This window comes from Carcharhinus amblyrhynchos, chromosome 20 (assembly GCF_965287045.1).
Source record: "Carcharhinus amblyrhynchos chromosome 20, sCarAmb.v2.hapA, whole genome shotgun sequence".
Lineage (NCBI taxonomy): Eukaryota > Metazoa > Chordata > Chondrichthyes > Carcharhiniformes > Carcharhinidae > Carcharhinus > Carcharhinus amblyrhynchos.
This window is the reverse complement of record NC_137343.1, coordinates 14,897,088-14,918,162: the sequence shown is the minus strand read 5'-3', so window position 1 is coordinate 14,918,162 and position 21,075 is coordinate 14,897,088. Positions and strand designations below refer to the sequence as shown.

Here is a 21,075-nt window from a genome sequence, read left to right as displayed (position 1 = left end):
GTGAATGGTCCCATTGCTATGACAGGGAGCTGAGGAAAGTTCTGGCCCTTCACCACAGGGAGGAGATCTTTCTGCCCCTGTGGCTTGGGACAGGTTTCCCTAAATGGGAGGAAAAAGGGGATCAGCTCCTTGATGGTTCTGTGAGCACACGCCACTCAGCCGTCAGTGTGAAGCTATGAGAAACAGGAAGGTTTTGAGTTCAGTCCCTGGTTTGTTGCTGCTAACCAACCACAGCTGGCTGAACATCTGGGCTGTGCAGTTGATTTTTGGAATCCCTAGAGTATCATAGAATCCCTACTGTGCAGAAGGCCATTTGGCCCATCAGTCTCACTCAGGCCCTATCCTTGTAACCCCACATATTTACCCTGCTAATCTCCTGACACTTAGCACGGCCAATCAACCTAACCCACACATCTTTGGAGTGTGGGAGGAAACCGGGGCACCCGGAGGAAACTCACGGAGGGAATGTGCAAACTCCAGCCAATGGCCCAAGACTGGAATTGAACCCAGGTCCCTGTTGCTGAGAGGCAGCAGCGCTGACCATTGTGCCATCATCATGTAGGGGGAGCTCAATCAGCCGAACTTTCAACTTCATGATTAGTGATGGGAAATGTAGCCACGTTGAGAGGTTGGACCTGAGGTCCCCACCTGAATTCCGCAGTAACATCACTGCCTCAGACTTAGGCAGTAAGAACAGCATGGGAGAGTTGGTGTTATCTGCAGAATGGATCAGGAGAACATACTCTTAAAAAATTAAGGCAGGCAGGCATTGTTTTATTAAAAATTGTTTATTATTATATTTTTGCCAGCAGTAAATTTGCACTACATCTGAGCTCAACAGAAAAGCATTAAACAGAACGTTTAATATTGTCCAGCTTTGTGAGAGTTTCATGACGGAGCATTAGATCTAAACATGGTTGCCCTGGCATGACGGACAGTGTCACAGAGTGTGGGGTAGGAATTCACTGCCACGAGCTTCACCCGGAGAGCTCTCCCCTTCGTTGGTGGAGTGTATGAAGAGACACCGAACGATGGAACTTCCCTTGGGAAGAAATGCTCGGAAGGTCAGTCCCTGAAGATGCCCTTGTGAACTATCCTTGCCCCCTGCAGCTGGTGACACAAGTGACAGAGTGTCTTTTAGAGAAATGCTGTATTGGGGATTGGGGCCTAATATTAGGGACAGGGGAGGGGGAAACAGAGAAATGATAAATCATTTCGAAACAGGCAGAAAATCTGTGCTGATTAATATCATAGTTTTATGTTGTAGATTAATAAAACAAGCATAAAGTATTTTTATTAAAATTGACACGAGTCTCCTCAAGAGTATACAAGGCACAAACTGCAGTCATGCTGAAAACTGCACACAACCAGATGCTGTGTCTGAAAGAGTTAACAACCAGGGTCTATTAACCCAGTAATTGAATGATCTACATCTGAAGATTAACCTGATGTTGATAGGCCAGTGTGCACTGTCTGTTTTTATTTCAGGGTTCCTTAGAATTCCTATAGTGCAAAAGAGGCCATTCAGCCCATCAAGGCTGCACTGCCTCTGACAGAGCATCTTACCCAGGCCCCCCCCCCATCTCGTAACCTCACACATTAAACATGGCCAATTCCTCTAACCTACACATCTTGGGCCACTAAGGGGCAATTTAGCACGGCCATCCTTGGACTGTGAGAAGAAACCAGAGCACCTGGAGGAAACCCATTGGAGAATGTGCAAACTCCACACAAACAGTCACCGGGTCCCTGGAACTGTGAGTCAGCAGTGCTAGCCACTGCGCCACCCATCTGTTATCTTAAAAGTTTGAATTCACAACCCCTCCCACCTTTTCACTCCATTCCCCAATCCACACAGAGCAGGGGCTGGGGAAGGAGAAAGCAGAGGAGGGAGCCTGACCACCTCCCCCCCCCCCCCCCCCCCCCCCCCCAAACAACGGTATCTCTGTTTATGAAAAGGGGCTCTTTGTCCTTTCTGATCTCGATGCTTGTGTGTCAAGACCAGACAGTGAGAGTAATGCACTCGCTTTGGAAAATAACCTGTGATAAACTGAATTAAAAATGGATTTCCTCAATTTAATAAACTGAATTGTTGTCATGGGCAATTTGTCATGATTGCACCATGTTGAGTAAATGCAGTACCCCACGCAGTCAGCAAGTGGTTTTGGGGTTAAATCCAGCCTCCTTACCCTCCCCCCCCCAAAACACACTGGCATGAATTGACTCTGTAGCTGGTTACACTCTGCCTTCCTCCTGGAGGAGGCTTTAAATTAAGGGGGGGTAGCTACAGGACGGATGTCAGGGGTAGGTTCTTTACTCAGCGGGTGGTGAGGGATTGGAATGCCCTGCCTGCTGCAGTTGTAAATGCGCCTAGTTTGGGGGCGTTTAAGAGATCTATGGATAGGTTTATGGACGAAAAGGGATTGGTATAGGCTAGTGGGTCATTGTTTTTGTAACTGGTCAGCGCAACATCGTGGGCCGAAGGGCCTGTTCTGCGCTGTAATGTTCTATGTTCTATGGAGCTCTGTACATCAGGAACATGCAAGGAAAGTAACGTTTTGGAGTTTATTAGATTCTAAAGCTTTTCTCACAAAAAAAGTGTGCCTAGTTTCACTAAAATTAAAAGCAAAGGAAAGTTCACCTCAAATCTGTGCTCATAAGCTTCCTGATTGGATATTGCAGTTTAGTTTGATAAACTTTAGATTTCCTTCAAGGAGCTTTGCCTCTGTTAAACTGCTACGCGGTTAATTGTGTTCAGATCCTGCCTGAACAACCTGTGACAATTCTTAAAAAAAGTTTATGTTTATCTGTTCATGAAACCTTAATAAGCATTTAGGAAGGGAGGTACATCGCTACATTTGAAATGGAAATTCTTTTCTCAGATGATTACTTTTGGTTGCTGCCGATTTGATGAGAAAATGCAAGTGTTTAAAACATCCAGCAATTCTTCATCAACAAAAAGTTTTTACTTTGGTCACAATATATATGGATCCTTTGGGTGGTCTTTTAATTAGGTTGCATTTTGTGAGTACACATTGCTTTAAGTTGGCTTGTTAGTATCTTTACACAGAATGAAGAAAAAGTTTAATTACTACACCCCAGTGTGCAGGAATGCTTGCCATCAGTTAATCGACCCATGTATTTGAGCTGCGTAGTATTCTGTCCTCAGCTAGGCTCAAAAGTGTGGACTCAAAATCTTTTCCTCGAAATATGTGACTTTCAAATATCCAGCTCGATGGCCAGAATTTAGTTGCAATGAGAAGGGATTGAAAGTAGCAACACAACCGAAAAGTTCCAAGTCTAAAAATCAGCAAATCAGTTGGCTGAGGTTCTGATTTGGAGTTATCTGGTTGGACACATGGTTTAAATTCGAATGATTGCCTGAGGACTGTATCTGCAATCCTTCAGAGTGGTGAAACTTGCCCAAAGAGCAACTTCAAGCATTCCTGGGTAGTGGAATCTCCTTGTGGTTATCCCATTTAAAGAACTATTCCCCCATTGTCATAGGAATCAAAATCATACTCATTGGCCTAGGTTAATGTTTCAATGCTGCATTGAGAAATTATAAAACTTCATTTTTAAAACTTTTCCTTAACTGTTCAAAATTCTTGCAGTTTTTGGTGATCTTCCTTCTATATATCTTCTGTGCAGAAATGTTGAGAATTTTTTTCAAAAGCATCTGATTGAAAATTTAGTTTTGTTGCAAGCTGAGCAAACACTCCAGATAGTCAACATTTAAATAATCCTCTCTTTACATCCCATTTTGATCTAACGCTGCTTCATCCTTTGATTGCTTAAATATCTCTGTCATCATCGGGCACACCATTGGGATTCGGGATCAATGGGATTTTCTCTAGGTTGCTGAGGTCTACACTGGCCTCAGCAACATTGGATGCTTCATTAAGCTCCTTTGGCTTCTGGCCCTCTGAACTGCCCTTTGTTTCCGCTGCATCTGCAATGGGGGACTTGCTGCCCATGTCGCTCGCAGGCTGTTGATTGGAGTTGGTGCTTGGGTCTTCTCCACTTTCCAATTTCTTCTTTGTCCCCTTAGACTTGCCCTCCTCTTCATCATTTTCCTTATTTTGTTTTCCCTCTTCTTCTCCTCCTCCCTTTTGCTCATTCTCCTTGGGCAATTTATCACTTCCATCCTCTTTGCAGTCTGTTTCAGGTGCTTTCTCGGTCTTGTTTTCTACTGTGCTCAATGTTTGGCCTTCGCTTTCTTTTGCTCCTGGTACTGTGACACTCCCTCCCTCCTTGTCTGCACTCTGAGAGCATTCTCCCTTTTCAGCTACATCAGCCTCTCCTTTGGATGGTGTCTTCTTTTTGAGGTTGTGGCTGGCATTGAGTATGTCTTCTTCCAGTTGCTTAGAAGAGCTTCCCCCATCTTCCTTGGTCTCATCGTTGACTTTCTCGGGAATTTCGTTAAACGTCTTGGCAGATCCACCTTTGTCTTGCTCATCCACATACTTCTTCTTGGGGTATGAAGATGGGTAGTAGGCTGAAGCCTTGTAGTTTTGCTTTACCAGTACTACCGTACACACTATGACAATCAGTAAGATCAGAAGAACCCCACCAATGATGATTAAGCTCAGGTGCTGCTGAATGAAGTTCATGATAGCAGCTCCAATGAGGATAGGTGCTGAAGTGGTAACCGGGGCCTCACTTGAGAAAATAGAGTTGGCGCTGCTGATAACTGTTGAAATCTCGGTACTTGTAAACGACACATCAGTTGTAGCACTGCTTTCAGTGTCAAGAGCTCCAGAGGATTCTGCTGAATTTGAAGCTGTAGATCCAAATGTTGTGGTGCTGCTGCTGATGGGGTTTGTTGCACTTGGGCATACACTTGTCAGTACAAGCAACCATATCGCCAGCAACACAGCCATTGTTATCATCCACAGTTAGCTCAGAAATCTATTTAAATCAAGAAAGAACAAAACAACAGATTAGAATTTACAAAGAAAGTACTGTTCAAATACTATGGGAAGGAGCACTCATAAACTACAGAGATCAGCGAGGTTCCAGATTTGAGGCAGGATAATGAGGGGTGGAATCTTACCGGGAAGTGGCAAAGTGACAGGCTCTGATTGAAAACTGGCAAGTTTCTTGCCAGTGAACCAAGCTGGAACTCTCTCTGGATCTTACGTCATGGGTGAGTTTCACACAGTCATATGGAAGAGCAGGACCCACACATGCCGTTAAAACCAACTGCACTGAGATCAGGGTGCCTTGTTTAAAGGACGCTCTTGTCAATGCAAGAAGTAACTTCTGCCCGACCCCATCAATGAGGTCTCAGAACGCCCCTCTCCGCCGGTGATCAGAGCCAGTATTGTCCCCCCGCGACCTATCCCGGTGATCAGAGCCGGCACCCCCCTCTCCATTGCTCTGGTGATCAGAGCTGATTTCCGCGCACCCCGTCCCCAACCCCCATTGACTGGAGCCAGTGTTTTGCCCCATCTCCCTGGTAATCAGAGCTGACATCCCCGCACACTGCCCCACCCATCCCCCTCTGGTGCTCAGAGCTGGCATCACCCCCAGCCCCAACCCCTGGTGATCAGAGTCAGCACCTCCCTGCTCCCAGTGATCAGAGTGGGTGTTGCCCCCACCCCTCCACTCCCCCTCAATTGCCCTGGTGATCAGAGCCAGCATCCCCCCCATGCCCCCAGCCCCCAGGTGATTAGAGTCGGCATCCCACCCCCACTTCCCAGTGATCAGAGCCGGCATTCCCCACCCACTGCTGATCAGAGCTGGCATCCCACCCCCACTCCCCAGTGATCAGAGCCAGCACCGCCCCCACCCCAGCCCCCCACCCCCTGGTAACCAGAGCCGGTATCCCTCCTCTCTGGTGTTCAGAGCCACCATTCCCCCTGCACCCCCCAAACAGTCAAAGATGGCAACCTCACCCCCTTAAAATTGCCAGCATCAAATCCCCACTCCCCACCCAAACCATCACCGACATACCCAGCATCTTCTGCCACTCACCACCACAAATAAATGAGGCCCCCCCCCTTTTGCCCATGCATGAAACTCCCATTAGGGTCTACGCTGGCACTGGCCCCTGGCACAGGTTGGCACCGCCAGGTTATTGGTAAGATTCTGTCCTGGGAATTAGAAATTCTGCAGCTCTGGGTTAGAGAAGGAAAAATAAAAATCAATGAAATAAGTTCCTGGCTGTGATTACTCTCCAGTGACCTGTATTTGAATTGTGCATGTATAGACACTAAGTTTGCAGTAGATTTAGACTGTGCGAGTGAAATGTCAAAGGGGTGATCGCAAGTCACAGCCTGTTTTACATCTCTCCCAATATTTAAAACCATTGGCGTGTGAGCAGGAAGTGAAAGAAATAGCAACAGCCTTGATGAAACAAAAGCAAGCAGAGAATGCAAGATGCATAAGTTTGGAAGTGGAGAGCTGGGGCCACAGTGATGCACGAGCGTTCATGAGCAACTTCTGCTGGTCAGGAAAGGGGAACCAAATCTGTGTTTAAATTTAAACCAAAGGTAAGATAATTATATCACTCAATTCAGTTACCGGCACAGTATTACTGACATGGATTGAGCCACGAGGTACAATGTTACAGAAACGTGATGTGTAGTAAGGTATAAAATGAGCTACAAGTTACAATATGAGATAGTGCAGAATGAAATCTTGTTACTATACAAGTCACACATGGCACAGTATAACTGATGGAGCCAGTTTTGAGATCTCCAAATCCTGCAATGATTCGCTTGGTGAATGGCATTGTCCAGCATTCTGAATATTGTAGACCCGCATTGTCTCTCAGCTGCCCCTGCAGTTCCTACTCTATCGCCACACAAACCAGCCCCCCAACATTGGCTCTGTCTACACTTCCTGCTGCCTCAGGAAAAGCAGCCAGCATAATCAAGGACCCCACACACCCCGGACATACATTCTTCCACCTTATTCTGTTGGGAAAAAGATACAGAATCCTGAGGTCACATACCAGCCGACTCATGAACAGCTCCTTCCCCACTGCCATCAGACTTTTGAATGGTCCTACCTTATATAAAGTTGATCTTTCTCTTCACCTTAGCTATGATTGTAACATTACATTCTGCGTCCTCTCCTTTCCTTCTCCCTTGTGCACTCTAGCACAGAACAATACAATACATGTGACAATAATAAATTATAACTTTAACCATGTTTCATATAAAGTTCCCTCTAATGGAGGCATAACACAGGCTAGATGCAAAGTTCCTTTGGCATTGCCCTTTGTCTCACCCACTGACTGAAGAGATGCCCACATCACCTCTCTGAGTGAAGGCCCATAGTATCTTGTGCCACTCGGGCACTTAACAGATCAGCAGCAGGAAATCAAGGATGGGTGCCTGGCATGCCAAGCACTGCAGGCCAATCAGTTCTCTGTACTCTGTCCTCCCCGTCACCAAACTCACCATGGGGGAGGACACGATTCCATCCTGTGAGTATGAGCATGCCACAACTTAAGAAGTACTGCATAGTCGAACGATTAGGCCACACACAAAAAAAGCATTGGGAGGGGACCAACTCAGATACGTAGCCTGTTTGACAAAGGCATCACAATTCAGAAACTCCCTACCTATCATGGGTAAAATCTGGAAAAATTGCTCTCAAATCTCCCAGAGGTAATAAAAACCTGTCTGGGAGAGAACATTAATCATGGCTTCTGTCACTTATTGGCACCTACCTTCTGCATGACATGATCTTTGCTTCAGCCAAGAACCCTTTTGAATAGAATCAGTGCCTCAAATCTGCAACTCTCTGGAAATAGAATCACCAATTGCCTGATCTGCCATTACCCATGTGCAACTTTTATACATGAGCTTTGGTCCTCCCTAACCAGCCATTTGTAATAATTTGTCAGTGTGAATTAAATAAGATACTGAAGGGAATAGACAGGGTCAATAGTGAGAGACTGCTCCCTAGATTGGTTACGAATACAAGAGGACATGATTTAAGGGTGAGGGGGGAGAGGTATAATTTGGATATGAGAGGAAGGTTCTTTACGCAGAGAGTAGTGGGGGTATGGAACGCGCTACCGAGTGGGGTGGTGGAGGCGGGAACGTTGGACTCGTTTAAGGTTCAGTTAGATAGGCACATGAGTGAAACGAGGATGGAGGGTTATGGTAGGGGTTATTGAATAAGGGTTAGAACCTCGGGAGACACCGGAAAGGCAGGCTTGTGATTAACGTTTTTGTCTTTTCACTCCGCAGGTGGAGGTCCACCTCGTTGTCAAACGAGGGGCATGCACACGGTGGGTCGTGCGTGGGCTGCTCCTGGAGGTTCCGGGAGTGGCCTAGTACTTCGTGTCGGTGTGTGCGCTTGATCCTGGACTGGTAGATGGGCGCCGCAACAGCTCGGTTGCACTGCTATGCACTAGCTGTGCAGATACATGGATTTGGGCCTGTGTCTGTGGGAGTTTGTGCATTCTCCCTGTGGTTGCGTGGGTTTCCTCCAGGCGCTCCGGTTTCCTCCCACACCCCAAAGATGTGCTCTTAGGCTGATTGGTTTTACCAAATTGACACTATTCTGAATCTGGCTAAGTCAGGGGTTCTATTTGTGGATACGCAGGGTAGAATAGGTGTAGGGTGATGCGGCGGCGCGGGCTTGTTGGGCCGAAGGGCCTGTTTCCCGTGCTGGGTTGTTCTTTGTTCTTTGTTTGTTCTAAATCCGTTGATTGTTTTATGGACCACAATCAAATTGCTCCTTGTATAAAATAAGCGATGCTTCAAGCCTTCCTTGGTGGTTAAGATGCTTGAAACTAGGAATAAATCCCAATAGCTCTCCACTGAGCCTTTTTCAAAGTTCCAATATCACCTACTAAACAAGGGGAATAAAACCAATGACAGGATTCTCAGTGAGACCTGACTAAGGTCTTATACAAAGGTAAAAGGACAGTCCTCTGAATGCAGCCCAGTTTGCTCTTTACTTTAGTGACAGCTTCACAACACTGGCCATAAACCTTCAGAGAGCCATAGACAGCGACACCAAGATCTTGGCTGGGATTTTCCAGGCCTGCTGAACGTGGAGGCACAAATCCCGTTCTCGTCATTAACTCCTGTGAGAGGGCCATAATTGGATTTGGACTGGGGAGATCTCAGAATGAGATTTTCCCTACCCCCAGAAAGGCAGAAACCTGATCATTAATTTAAATATATTTAAGAACATATTTTCTGGAAACATCAGACTTTCTGTCCCTGCAGACATGATGTCATGTTGGCAGGAAGCAAGCTGCTATGCAGTAGCTGAGATGGTCACACCAGGGGCATGGAGGCCAATGTAGCCCCTGGATGGTCAGGGACATGGCTGGGCAGTGCCTGGTTGACACTGCCAAGGAGTGGAGCCAGGGGCAAAGCCAAGGAGAAGGGAGCATGGGCTGGACAAGAATGGAGGAGAATTTTTGGCAGGGATGGATGGGGGGGAAGGTTGGAAATCGGCAACAAAGATGGATTTGGGCGGGGAGGGGAAGATTGTTGGTGAGGGTGGATGGGGAGGGGTCTCGATTTCTCTTAACTTTGAGATTGGGGCACCTTTTAAAAATGGTGCACTGATTTCTGTGGAGCCAGCCTTATTGGTATGTTTAGGCCCGTCAATATTAACAGCATGCAACAGCTCTCTCTTTGCACTTTTTTTTGAACAAACGTCAGAAGATCTGGAGATAAAATCTGGCTGCTTCTGAGGAGAAACGAGGCAGTTTTCAGTCAGAACTTGACACTTTGCTACTTTGAGAAAATTACACACCTTTTTTCTTCCTTCACTTCCTGTAAAATGTTTGTGAACTTTACACAAACCTGTCTACGTGCATAACATTGCACTTGTCTAAATTAAACACTGCCTACAGTGGCGTAGTGGTATTGTCACTGGACGAGTAATCCAGAGACCCAGGGTAATGCTCTTGCAACCCAGGTTCGAATCCCACCATGGCAGGTGGTGAAATCTGAATTCAATAAAAATCTGGAATTGAAGGTTTACCGCTGACCATAAAACCTTTAGGGAAGGAAATCTGCCACCTTTACTTGGTCTGGCCTACATGTGACTTGAGAGCCACAGCAATGTGTCTGTCTCTCAATAAATGCTGGCCCAGCCAGCGACGCCCATGAATGAATAAAAAAAAGTGTAGACCGAAAATCCCAATATTTAAAAATGTTCACATCTGCCAAGCTGTGTGAGAAAGCTAAGGGTTTTCATGTTCAAATCTGGAAGAATTCCATCCAATCGGATGTCCTGACACTTTTATAAATAATTGGTTTATAACTGTGATCCCAAATGCATCGCAGGTCACACTAAGCAGGAAGTGTCAATCCAATCCTGGCTCTGTGCTCAATGAGCTAATCTCATCCAGTTACACCCTCTTCACACCTTGGTTAGCGAGGGAAAACATTGTCCAAGGTTAACACTCTGGATCACCAACTGTGTGTGGATGTGGGGTCAGTATAGGATCAGGCTGGGTGGGGATATTCATTGGGGCCCAACAACTGCCAGCATTCACTTGCTTGTATTCATGAAACATAGCCATTGGCCAAGCCGTTCTGAAATTTGCTGGAGCCCAGTATGAGGTACTGCAGTCAGGAAAGGGAACAGGAAAACTACATTGGTTGCCATTGCAGAACAAATCTTAAAAACCAAAAACCTGCAAGTGACTACAACTGAATTCCCCAGGTTTAAATGTTAACATGATCTCTGGACCTGTTTTATTGCCACATATTCTGCATCTAAGTCCTTTAAATGTCTTAGAGTCTTGCAACTCACAACCACTTATCTGGGCATAGATGTTATGTTTAGATTCTCTGCTCTTACCAGCTCAGTTTTTCAGCCTCAAGGATGTGATGTACTTCAGTCATGACTTTGCGGTGCAATGAATCTGCACACCACAATGCCAGCGTTGCTCTGCACTGCTAATGCCACTAAATTATGTAACTGTGAGAGGCCACTTCATTTCTAGTGGGCCCATGTATCACCTCAATGTCTGCTTTCCACATACCTACGCAGGTATCTGTGAGGTTCCCAGACAATGCTATCTCTGCCATCCCTTCCCTTCCTCATTCTCTACCTTCAATCACCTGTGTAAGGACACCAAAGGTGTTTCAGAAGTATTTCCCTTTTCAGGATTCTCTTGGTGGATCCCACATCCTCTTGTCTAGTGCAAATGGTCATCATTTTGCTTGGAGCAGTGGCCTCCAGTGTTGCCCCATGGAAGCACTAACTCCCAGTGTGTGAAATCTCTGTCTTCAGCCCACCTCCTTTTACCTGGCTGGCTTGATAATGGGCAGATAGAGGTTTCAGCCCTAACAAGGCCTATTTGGATCTCCCCAGCCAGAGATAAGAATACAGTATGTTTGGGTCCCTCCAAAGTTTCAGTGAGAGTCCCACAGAGCAACCATAGTTGCTGAGTGTCAGCAGACTGTTTGACCATTGTACGTATGTGGTCAAGTGTCCTTCTCGGGCAGCACAGTGGTTAGCACTGCTGCTTCACAGCCCAGGGACTCAGGTTCGATTTTGGCCTTGGGTGACTGCCTGTGTGGAGTTTGCACATTCTCCCTGTGTCTGCGTGGGTTTCCTCCAGTTTCTCCCACAGTCCAAAGATGTGCAGGTTAGGTTGATTGGCCGTGCTAAATTGCCCCTTAGTACCGGGGCATTAGAAGGGGTTACGGGGATAGGGCCTGGGTGGAATTGTTGTTGGTGCAGGCTTGATGGGCCAACTGGTCTCCTTCTTCAATGTAGGATTCTATGATTCTCAGCAGAGGTTACTGGACAGCAATCAGTGTGGATTTTCACCAAAGATGAAAATTTCTAACACTGCACGAAGACACCAACTTATCAGTAAACTCAGCCTGGCAATGGTCTGGCCTTCCTGGTTTCTATATCTTGGTACCCCAGTGACTATTTTATTCAATCATTCGTCGTTGGTATTGTGGACAAGGCCAGGGTTTGTTCCTTAAGATGATGGCGAGCTACCTTATAGGCTTCGTAGGCTATTCCACAGGAGAGTTGGGAGTCAACCCCATTACTGTCGGTCTGAAGTCATATGTGGGCCAAACCATGTAAAAGTGGCAGATTTCCTTCCCTAAAGCATATTAATGGACCAGATGGGTTTTTCTGACAGTTTGGTAATTTCACTGATGCTGGCCTTTTATTCCAGATGCTGAGTTCACAGCTACAGCAGTGGGATTTGAATTCTTACCACTGGACCATTAGTCCAGGTCTCTGATTATTAGTCCAGCAACATAACCACTAGGCCACCATAACCCACCTGGTGGCATTGCCCCAGAGTTATTATTTTCCAGATCGGGTTCCAGAATCTGCTGTCTGGCTTCCGCCAAAGGACATTATAGCACAGGAATAGGCCCTTCGGCCCTCCAAGCCTGCACTGATCATGATACCTGCCTAAACTAAAACTATATGCACTTACGGAGTCCGTATCCTTCCATTCCCATCCTATTCATGTATTCATCTAGTTACCCATTAAATGCCACTATCATACCTGCTCCCAGCACCTCCCCAGGCAGCGTGTTCCAGACATTCACCACCCTCCCTGTATAAAACACTTGCACATCTCCTTTAAACTTTTTCCCATGCACCTTAAACCTATGTCCCCTAGTACTTGGCTCTTCTACCCTAAGAAAGAGCATCTTGAATAAGTGGATGAGGGTGGGGCTCAGAGTTGTCTCCATGTTTGACTGGCCTGCCAACATGCACTGTGATGCTTCACCTGCTGAATGGCCACTTGGGTACAAGACCAAGGGGTATCTGCTGACCACAGAACCAGGTCTAGCATGTCAGCATCATCTTCAGGACAGAAACAGAAGAAAAATATTGAAAATAATTGCAGGAAGTCAGCCCCCCCAAGATTACGTTAGATTTTGGATGAAGTGAGATGTCTCACATTCTTGGACAATGCTGCAGAGGAAACCACAGCATATGTGATGTTTCTTCAAACGTGAAGGTTTTTTTTTGAGCTCAATTTGGTTTTTAGGCTAGTTGTGGTTTTTTATTTTGGCTAAACACGAGAAAATTAAAAACACAAAACTAATGATCAGACAAAGGCCAGAAATGTAATATAGTAAAATGCAAATACTAGATTGTCAATGGTCCTTGAAGCACTGGGAATGGTAAAAAAATCCACATTCTAGAAAGGAAGAAATTTCAGGTCAGAGGCCTGATGAGTCTAACAGAAACTGTCATCATGTTGCTATAAATCTGGAGAGTTAACGCAGGCTCCAAACATTATAGGGAGGCCAGCTCAGCAACCCAGTGAGAAGCTGTGGTTCTATGGCCACACAGGAATGCCTTTATTTTAGCTTTTGAGTCCGTGTTGGTTTCTACTCACTTATTGGCAGAACAGGAAGGAGAGGGGGAAAATGAAGCAAAGGTAGCTGCGAAGAGAGCTGAACTTAAGGGTAAGAAGGCAACAGTTAAGAACAGGGAGTTAAGAGAGTTGGAAGGACAAAAATGAGAGCGGTAGGAAAGAAAGGAGAAATGAACGAGACAGCACTTCACAGAGAGGAAAAAGCGAGAGCTAGAAGGAAAACAGAAAGAAAAAAAAGCTGAAATAGTGAGTGTGTGAGAGAGTGAGAGGAAGTGAGACAAAGAATAGGAGAAAGCAAATGAGAAGCCAGTGAATGCGAGAGAAAAATAGAGAGAAAGTCAGCAAGAAAGGAGGGGGGGGTGAGGATAATGGTAATTACAAATAAAAGAGAGAGCAAAAGATGAAGTGGGGGTTGTCGTTGAATATTAGTAAGAGGCAGGGAGAGGAATGTATTAAAGATGGATGGGGAGTGAGAGAGCAAGTAATGATCATAGAGGAAGCCTATATAAATGAAAAATGTGAGGGAATAGCAGAAGAAATGAAAGAGAGAGGAAATTTGTGAGGGAATAGAAGTATAAAATGAGAGGAAATATTAATGAAAAATAAATGGCGACAAAAGACCCAGGAAAAGAATAGAAGGAAATTACGAACTTAGATACAAACTAGGAGCATGGGTACACCATTCAGCCTCTCCAGCCTGATCCGCCATTTAATAAAAACAGTATCCTCAAATCTAGCCCCCTACCTACCCCTTGCTTACAAAGAATCTATTCATCTCTGCCTTAAAAATATTTAAAGACTCTGCTTCCACCACCTTGTCAGGAAGATAGTTCCAAAGACTCATGACCCTCTGATTAGAAAAAATATAGCACCTTGTCTCCGTTTTGAATGCAAGAGCCCTTGTTTTTAAACTATAACAAAGGGAAACATCCTCCCTACATCCACCTTGTCAAGACCCTTCAGGATCTTACACATTTCAATCAAGCCACTTCTTACTCTTCTGAACTCCAGCAGATACAAACCTAACCTGTCGAACATGACAACCCATCCATTCCAGGTATTAGTCTGGTAATCCTTCTCTGAACTGCTTCCAATTCATTTACACCTTCCCTAAATAAGGTGACCAATACTGTACACACGATGTGGAGATGCCAGCATTGGACTGGGGTGGGCACAGTAAGAAGTCTGACAACACCAGGTTAAGGAATGACCAATTTCATTTGGAATCACGAGCTTTCGGAGCAGCGCTCTGAAAGCTCATGATTCCAAATAAACCTGTTGGACTTTAACCTGGTGTTGTAAGACTTCTTACAGTACTGTACACAGTACTCCGAATGTGGCCTCAACAATGCCTTGTACAACTGAAGCATAACCTCCCTGCTTTTGTGTTCAATTCCCCTCTCGTTCTAGTGACTTTTGGGAGAGAAGTGACATTTGAGATGGATAGCACCTGCACAAGCTGAAAATAACTATTGATGAAGGCTAAAAATACACAACCAAATTGTAAAGAACAATTGTTTGACTCGTGCATAGAAGAAGGAACTTTAAAAAAAACAGGAGTACCTAGAAATGGGAGGGGAACAGTGACTAGGAATAGGAGAGAGATTGTATCAAGGTGGTTCTGCAGGGAATTGACTGCTGCGGGACACAAATATTTCACAGGCTGAAGTAAAGGTTTTGTTCAGTAATTCACAAGAGTCCAACATGGCTCTTCTTGGTTTCCTACTTCTAAAGGATATGCTAAGAATAAAAGCAGCAGAGTACAAAGACATATCATCACTTAACGAGAATCTGAAACTAGCTCAAGGGAAACAAGATGTGAGATTTATTTTAAGCAAATTAACTTGCAATTTTGACATTTTTTTTAAACAATCGACTCGACTGATAGTACAATTTGTTGAGTAGATTGGCAACCCAGTAGTGCAAAGTGTCCATGAGTGAACAGCAGGGCAGGCCTCCCCCCCACTGCTTTGTACTGAACCATTTTACCAAAGATTAGAGTGTTGCTCCATCAGTTAACCACAGTCTTAGTAATCTAGCTCTACATTTTTGGTGCAGTCATGAAGTTTTGACGTGTATTTTTATTATCCCAATAATTGTGCAAAGGCTGAAATATACATTCAAATATTAACAGCATTTGTAATTGCCTTTGTAAAAAAACAATGATTTTACTTGATTCGATTTATTATTGTCACATGTATTAACATAGTGAAAAGTATTGTTTCTTGCGCGCTATACAGACAATGCATACCATTCATAGAGAAGGAAATGAGAGAGCGGAGAATGTGGTGTTATAGTCATAGCTAGGGTGTAGAGAAAGATCAGCTTAGTGCAAGGTAAGTCCATTCAAAAGTCTGACAGTTGCAGGGAAGAAGCTGTTCTTGAGTCGGTTGGTACATGACCTCAGACTTCTGTATCTTTTTCCCAAAGGAAGAAGGTGTTCTCAGGTATAGTAAGAAGTCTCAACACCAGGTTAAAGTTCAACAGGTTTATCTGGTATCATGAGCTTTCAGAGCGTTGCTCCTTTACTCACCTAAAGGAGCAGTGCTCCGAAAGCTTGTGATTCCAGATAAACCTGTTGGACTTTAACCTGATGCTGTGAGACTTCTTACTGTGTCCACCCCAATGTGGCATCTCCACATCATTCTCAGATATGTCACTTACTTTAGACAGGTACATCTCTTTAAATTTATCCATCAGCCCATCAGAGAGGTTAAATTTGGAACAGGAGGACTTAATTAAAGCATAAGGAAAGAATCAAGTGATTTTATAACAGTAACTGATGAATGGATTCATTGAACCTTACTGCAAAAGGAGGTTATTTGGCCCACTGTGTTTGTGCTGGCTCTTTGTAAGATCTATTCAGTTAGTTCCACTTCCTTGATCTTTCCTCCAAACCAACAAGTTTTCACTCACCAATAGTCTTTTAGGCTATTCCTCAATATCATCTGGAGATTGATCAAGTTGACTATGGGTTCTGATCAAAAAAATTGATCCCAATAAGACTTGAATAGAAGTGGGAGGAAAGGGTCCCAACATTAAGCAAGGACATTCTTTTTAAGCTTTGATGAGCAGTGCGGCAAGGAATCTTGTCACAGGCTTATAGGATGTGGAAGTGTACCCAAGATTCAACACATAGCTTCCAAATATTGTTCTGGGATCACAGAATCCCTACAGGGATCCCAGATTTGGCCCATCGCACCTGCACTGACTCTCTGATAGAGTATCTTACCCAGGCCCTCTCCACCACCCTATCCTTGTAATCCCATGCACGTTCCCCCTGTGACTGCGTGGATTTCCTCCAGGTGCTCCGGTTACCTCCCACAGTCTAAAGATGTGTAAATTAGATGGTTTGGCCATAGTAAATTGCCCCTTGGGTGTCCAAAATTGTGTAGATGCAGACTCAATACACTGAAAAGCCTCTTACTGTACTGTAGGGATTTTACGTGTGAAAGGCAGAGCATTGGAGTCAGGAGCTGCTGTTCACTGCCTGAGTTGAGGCAAACTATATCATGTTGAATGTGAGGGAAATATGTCTAGGGGTTTAGAGAGGAGACGGCCATGAAAATCAGAGGGAATGGAGAGCAGCTGGAGGATAGTCGCAGCAGCAGTGAATTGTACATTGTTGAGAGTGCTGTCAGTACTTTATGGAGAAGACACCATTTAGCAGGGAAATGTAGAGAGTATGGCTCCTCTCATGGGACAATCTATTGATTGATTTAAGACAGAGACAAGGGGATGTTTTTCTCTCAGAGGGTCATGAGACTTTGGAACTCTCCCGCAAAAGGAGTCTTCAAAATTTTTAAGGTCGAGCCAGCTAAATTCTTAATTAACAAGGGGCGTGGTGAAAGTTTATCAGAGCTAGGCAGGAATGTGGAGTTGAGGTTACAATCGCATCAACCAATTTGTAACCTCAGAGTGGGCTGCTTCCACCCCAACCTCCATGCCCCTCCGGCCAACAGACTGAGAATCAACAATCTACTAATGGCAATATCAGGAAAGTGCAGGATCTTGCAACAATTAAATGGGCCAGTGGAATGTCTGGCACCACTGAATGAAGTGCAACGTTATTCTTCAGGATCCCACTCACCAACTTCACAGCACCGCCCAATGCAAATTGGCAGGAAGGAATAAAATTTAGCGAGGGAGTCACCAGCTCCTCCTGGTAATTAACTCCAGACCTCCCTCAATGAGGAGGCAGTGTGGGATGGAAAGACAACCAAGAAAACAAAACTCTTTGAAAATTGGGGGGACAAAAAAATCCCTTTGCATTTCCAGCTGAACAACTATATGAAAGTATTTGCATTTTTTAAAATTTATTTTTTCAGGCAAGTGGGTATCGTTGGCAAGGCCAGCATTTATTGCCCATCTTTCTTTGCCCTTGAATTGAGTGGCTTGCTAGACCACTCCAGAGGGCAATTTCTGAGTCTTGCAAGTAGGTTTACATTAATACTGCATACAAGTTACTGTGTTGCCACACTTCGGTGCCTGTTCGGGTACACCGAGGGAGAATTTAGAATGGTCACTGCACCTAAACAGCACTGTGGGGGGGAACTGGAGCACCTGGAGGAAACCCACACAGATATGGGGAGAATGTGCCAACTCCACAGACAGTGACCCAAGCTGAAAATCAAACCTGAGTGAGGCAAGCAGTGCTAACCACTGTGCTGTGGATCCAGAGTCACACGTCGGCTGGGCAATGCAAGGGTAGAATATTTCCTTCCCAAAACAAGACTGGTTAACCAGATTGTTTTCTATTGCTTCATGGTCACCGTCACTTAGACTAGTTTCACATTTCAAATGCTAATAGCTAATAGTTGAATTTTAATTCCACCAGCTGCCACGGTGGGGTTTGAACCCACCTCCCTCAGAGCATTAGTCTAAACCACTGGATTACTAGTTCAGCATTATTACCACTACTCCACTGTTTCCTTTGAAGTTTGACTCAGAAGTGATTTAATCCTAAAACTCAGTTAGCACTACTGCCTCACAGCTCCAGGGAGCTGGGTTCCATTCTTGGCTTGGGTCCCTGTCTGTGTGGAGTCGTCCCGTGTCCGTGTGGGTTTTCTCCAAGTGCTTTGGTTTCCTCCCACAGTCCGAAAGATGTGCTGGTTGGGTGCATTGGCCATGCTAAATTCTCCCTCAGTGTATCCGAACAAGCGCAGAGTGTGGCGACTAGGGGATTTTCACAATAACTTCACTGCAGTATTAATGTAAGCCTATTTGTGACACTAATAAATTAACTTAAAAAAAACTCAATCCCACCAATCAGCCCTGAAACGGTTAAACAAAACATCAAGTTACTGCCCTACAGGAGAGACCTTGGTTCAAGGTAGACCCAGCACTGTCCACTGAATCTCCTTCTACTTGAGCTTGCGTCAAACAATTGTTTCTGTAAGATAGTCTGTGAAGGCCCTTATTATTATGACTTTGAGTCGAGTTGTTGGCCATGAGCTGAGATACAGTGCCATGGAGTAGCTAAGATGGTAATATATTTCTGAGGTGCCCCACTCACCAATTTCACAATATTGTTCATGCAGTTGGCAGGTTACAGCGCTCCCAGAAATTGAATGGTCTGCTAATATCTACCGCCTTGCCTCAGTTGTGCTAGGGATGTTTATCCCTACAGATAGAGTCAGAGTAAGACCAGAATACACAAGCAGGAGAGACCTGGTGTCGGAGAAGAGGAAGGAGAAATTCAAGACGCAACGGGCAGAAATGAGAGGTAGAGGGAAGGAGACCATAAGGAGCATATCAGACCGAGTTGCCAGAAGCGAAATATGAGATGAGTGTAACAAAGCAAAAAGAGTGAAGGGGGGTGGGGGGAAACGAAAGACAGGAATATTTGAACAAAGAGAAAAGGCATTGATGAAGAAAGTGAGAGTGAAGAATATTCTGCAGTAATTGGATGGATATGTGGAGGAAAGGAAGCGTTGTAGAGCCAAGCAAACGAGACAAAAAAACTAAAAAAACTACATTTTTTTCCTTGTGCTGAACGCACTTCCAGCAATTTCATTTCAGATTTCTTATCATTTTGTTTTACTGACTCAGAGTGAACCCCTCTTTACAATTATGATTCCACAGTACATATTTTAGGTTGAAAAGTAATAACAGTGGGGTGGGGGGGGGGGGGTATTTCAGTGGAGAACAATGGTTGAAGATTTCTTTGGTTTGGGCTGTCAGGGGGCTCTACTTCTGAGTTGCTAAACGAAGAAGAATGATCTTCCCCCTGTAACATATAGCCAACGAATCCTACACCTTCTTAAATAAGTAGGAAAGTAGACTTGGAAATGGAGAGGGGGAGAGGGGGAGTGGGGGTGGGGAGGGATGGAGAGAGGGGTCAGGAAAAGGAGAGAGGCAAACTTTTACATAAATAATAGGAATTTTTCCCCTTGCACTGGAAGCTGAAACTCAGACTACCTTCACAGTAATCTACATCACATGGCTTACAAAGATACTTGTTGCAGCTGCAACTTCAGGACATCGGTGTGTGGAAGAAAAATCTTTGTGCCGCAGCTCAAAGAAATTCAGACAAAAAAACTTCGACTTACCCCGTTGACCTTTTGAAATAAAATAAACGTCTTCTCAAGTGTGTGGCTTTTGAGTGCAGGAAAAAAAAAAGCTCTTGGAAATAAAGAAACAAAGTTGGGGGGGGCGATATTTAAAAAGTTCTTTGCCGTTCTGTGCAAAAGTTTTTCTTCTTGCGATGAATTCCCTCAAGCCATGGGTTCGGAATTAGGCTTGTGGGGTCTCCTCACTTTCTCTCTGCCTCTCTCCTCCTCACCAGCTTGTTTTCATTAGCTTGGAGTTTAATGTGGGGAGAGCGCTGCAGGGATGCAGTACTCATCAACAGCAGACTTCCTGCCAGACGCTTGTGAGCTGTGCAGAGAGCAGATCCCTTACTGAATGCTCTCGGAGGCAGTTACTATGTGTGTGTGTGAGAGAGAGAGAGAAGGGGCTGTATGCGTGCGTGTGTGTTTCAAGCGAACGGAAGATTCAGTGAATCGTTGGTTACTAAGAAAAGAAAGAAGTGGATGAACTGAAACAACGTCTGCTGTCAATGTTTTTCTTTTAACATGCCCTCCAGAAAACAGAAACTGTGTCTCAGTGTTCTATAAACAAAAGGGGAGAGAGAAAAATAACTTGGTATTTTGAGTAATGGAGTGTGTTGTACGTATTTGTTGTATGTGTTGGTATTTTGAGTGATGGAGTGTTACTTGTGAGGGTGGAATACCCCCACACCCTCCCTCACTGGAAAAAGCTGTTCCAGAAATTTGAACGTGAACCCTAGGCTGGCACGCCAGTGTAGTACCAAAGGAACCCCGCACTATTGGAGGTGCCATCATTCAGATGAAACAATAAAAAAAACCGAGGCCCCATCTCAGGAGGGCATAAGAGATCCGTTAGCACTCTTTCAAAGGAGCACAGATGTTATCCTGAGTGCCCTGTACAACATTGATCCAGCTAGGAGCATCACAATGCTGTTTGTGGTAGCTTGCCATGACTGCCACATGCCCTACATTGCAATGACCACATTTTACAAGTACTTTATTGACTGCTTTAGGATGTAATGAAGTCATGAAAGGTGCCGTGTGTGTAAGTTATTTTTTCTCCTTTTCCTGCGGGCGGGGGGAATGTTGGATGGATGCCTGCTATTCTTTGGCATCTCCTCAAGTTGGTGTTCTCCTGGTGAACCTAAAGAAAGAGGATTAATGGAGCATTCAACAGAGGCCATATCACATCCAAGCCAGATCCTGTTCTCCCAAGATGTC

The 21,075-nt window shown here is 44.9% G+C and overlaps 1 protein-coding gene across 2 annotated transcripts; it reads right to left on the bottom strand.

Annotated features, from left to right (window-relative positions):
* Positions 1-2,523: 2,523 nt before the first annotated feature.
* On the bottom strand, positions 2,524-20,193 carry tmem119b (transmembrane protein 119b). 2 transcript variants are annotated; one of them, XM_080208675.1, is made up of 2 exons: positions 19,855-20,193; positions 2,524-4,911 (listed from the first exon to the last, which is right to left on the bottom strand). In XM_080208675.1, exon 2 carries the CDS (start codon positions 4,890-4,892, stop codon positions 3,795-3,797), a length of 1,098 nt encoding a protein of 365 aa, XP_080064801.1. In that variant the 5' UTR covers positions 4,893-4,911; positions 19,855-20,193; the 3' UTR covers positions 2,524-3,794. The 2 variants fall into 2 exon arrangements, with proteins under 2 accessions (XP_080064801.1, XP_080064802.1); XM_080208676.1 differs by lacking the exon at positions 19,855-20,193 and adding an exon at positions 7,019-7,109.
* Positions 20,194-21,075: the final 882 nt, after the last annotated feature.

Bases quoted from the DNA above. Each gene is read 5' to 3' on its own strand.
- tmem119b (XM_080208675.1), bottom strand. From the start codon at position 4,892: ATGATAACAATGGCTGTGTTGCTGGCGATATGGTTGCTTGTACTGACA.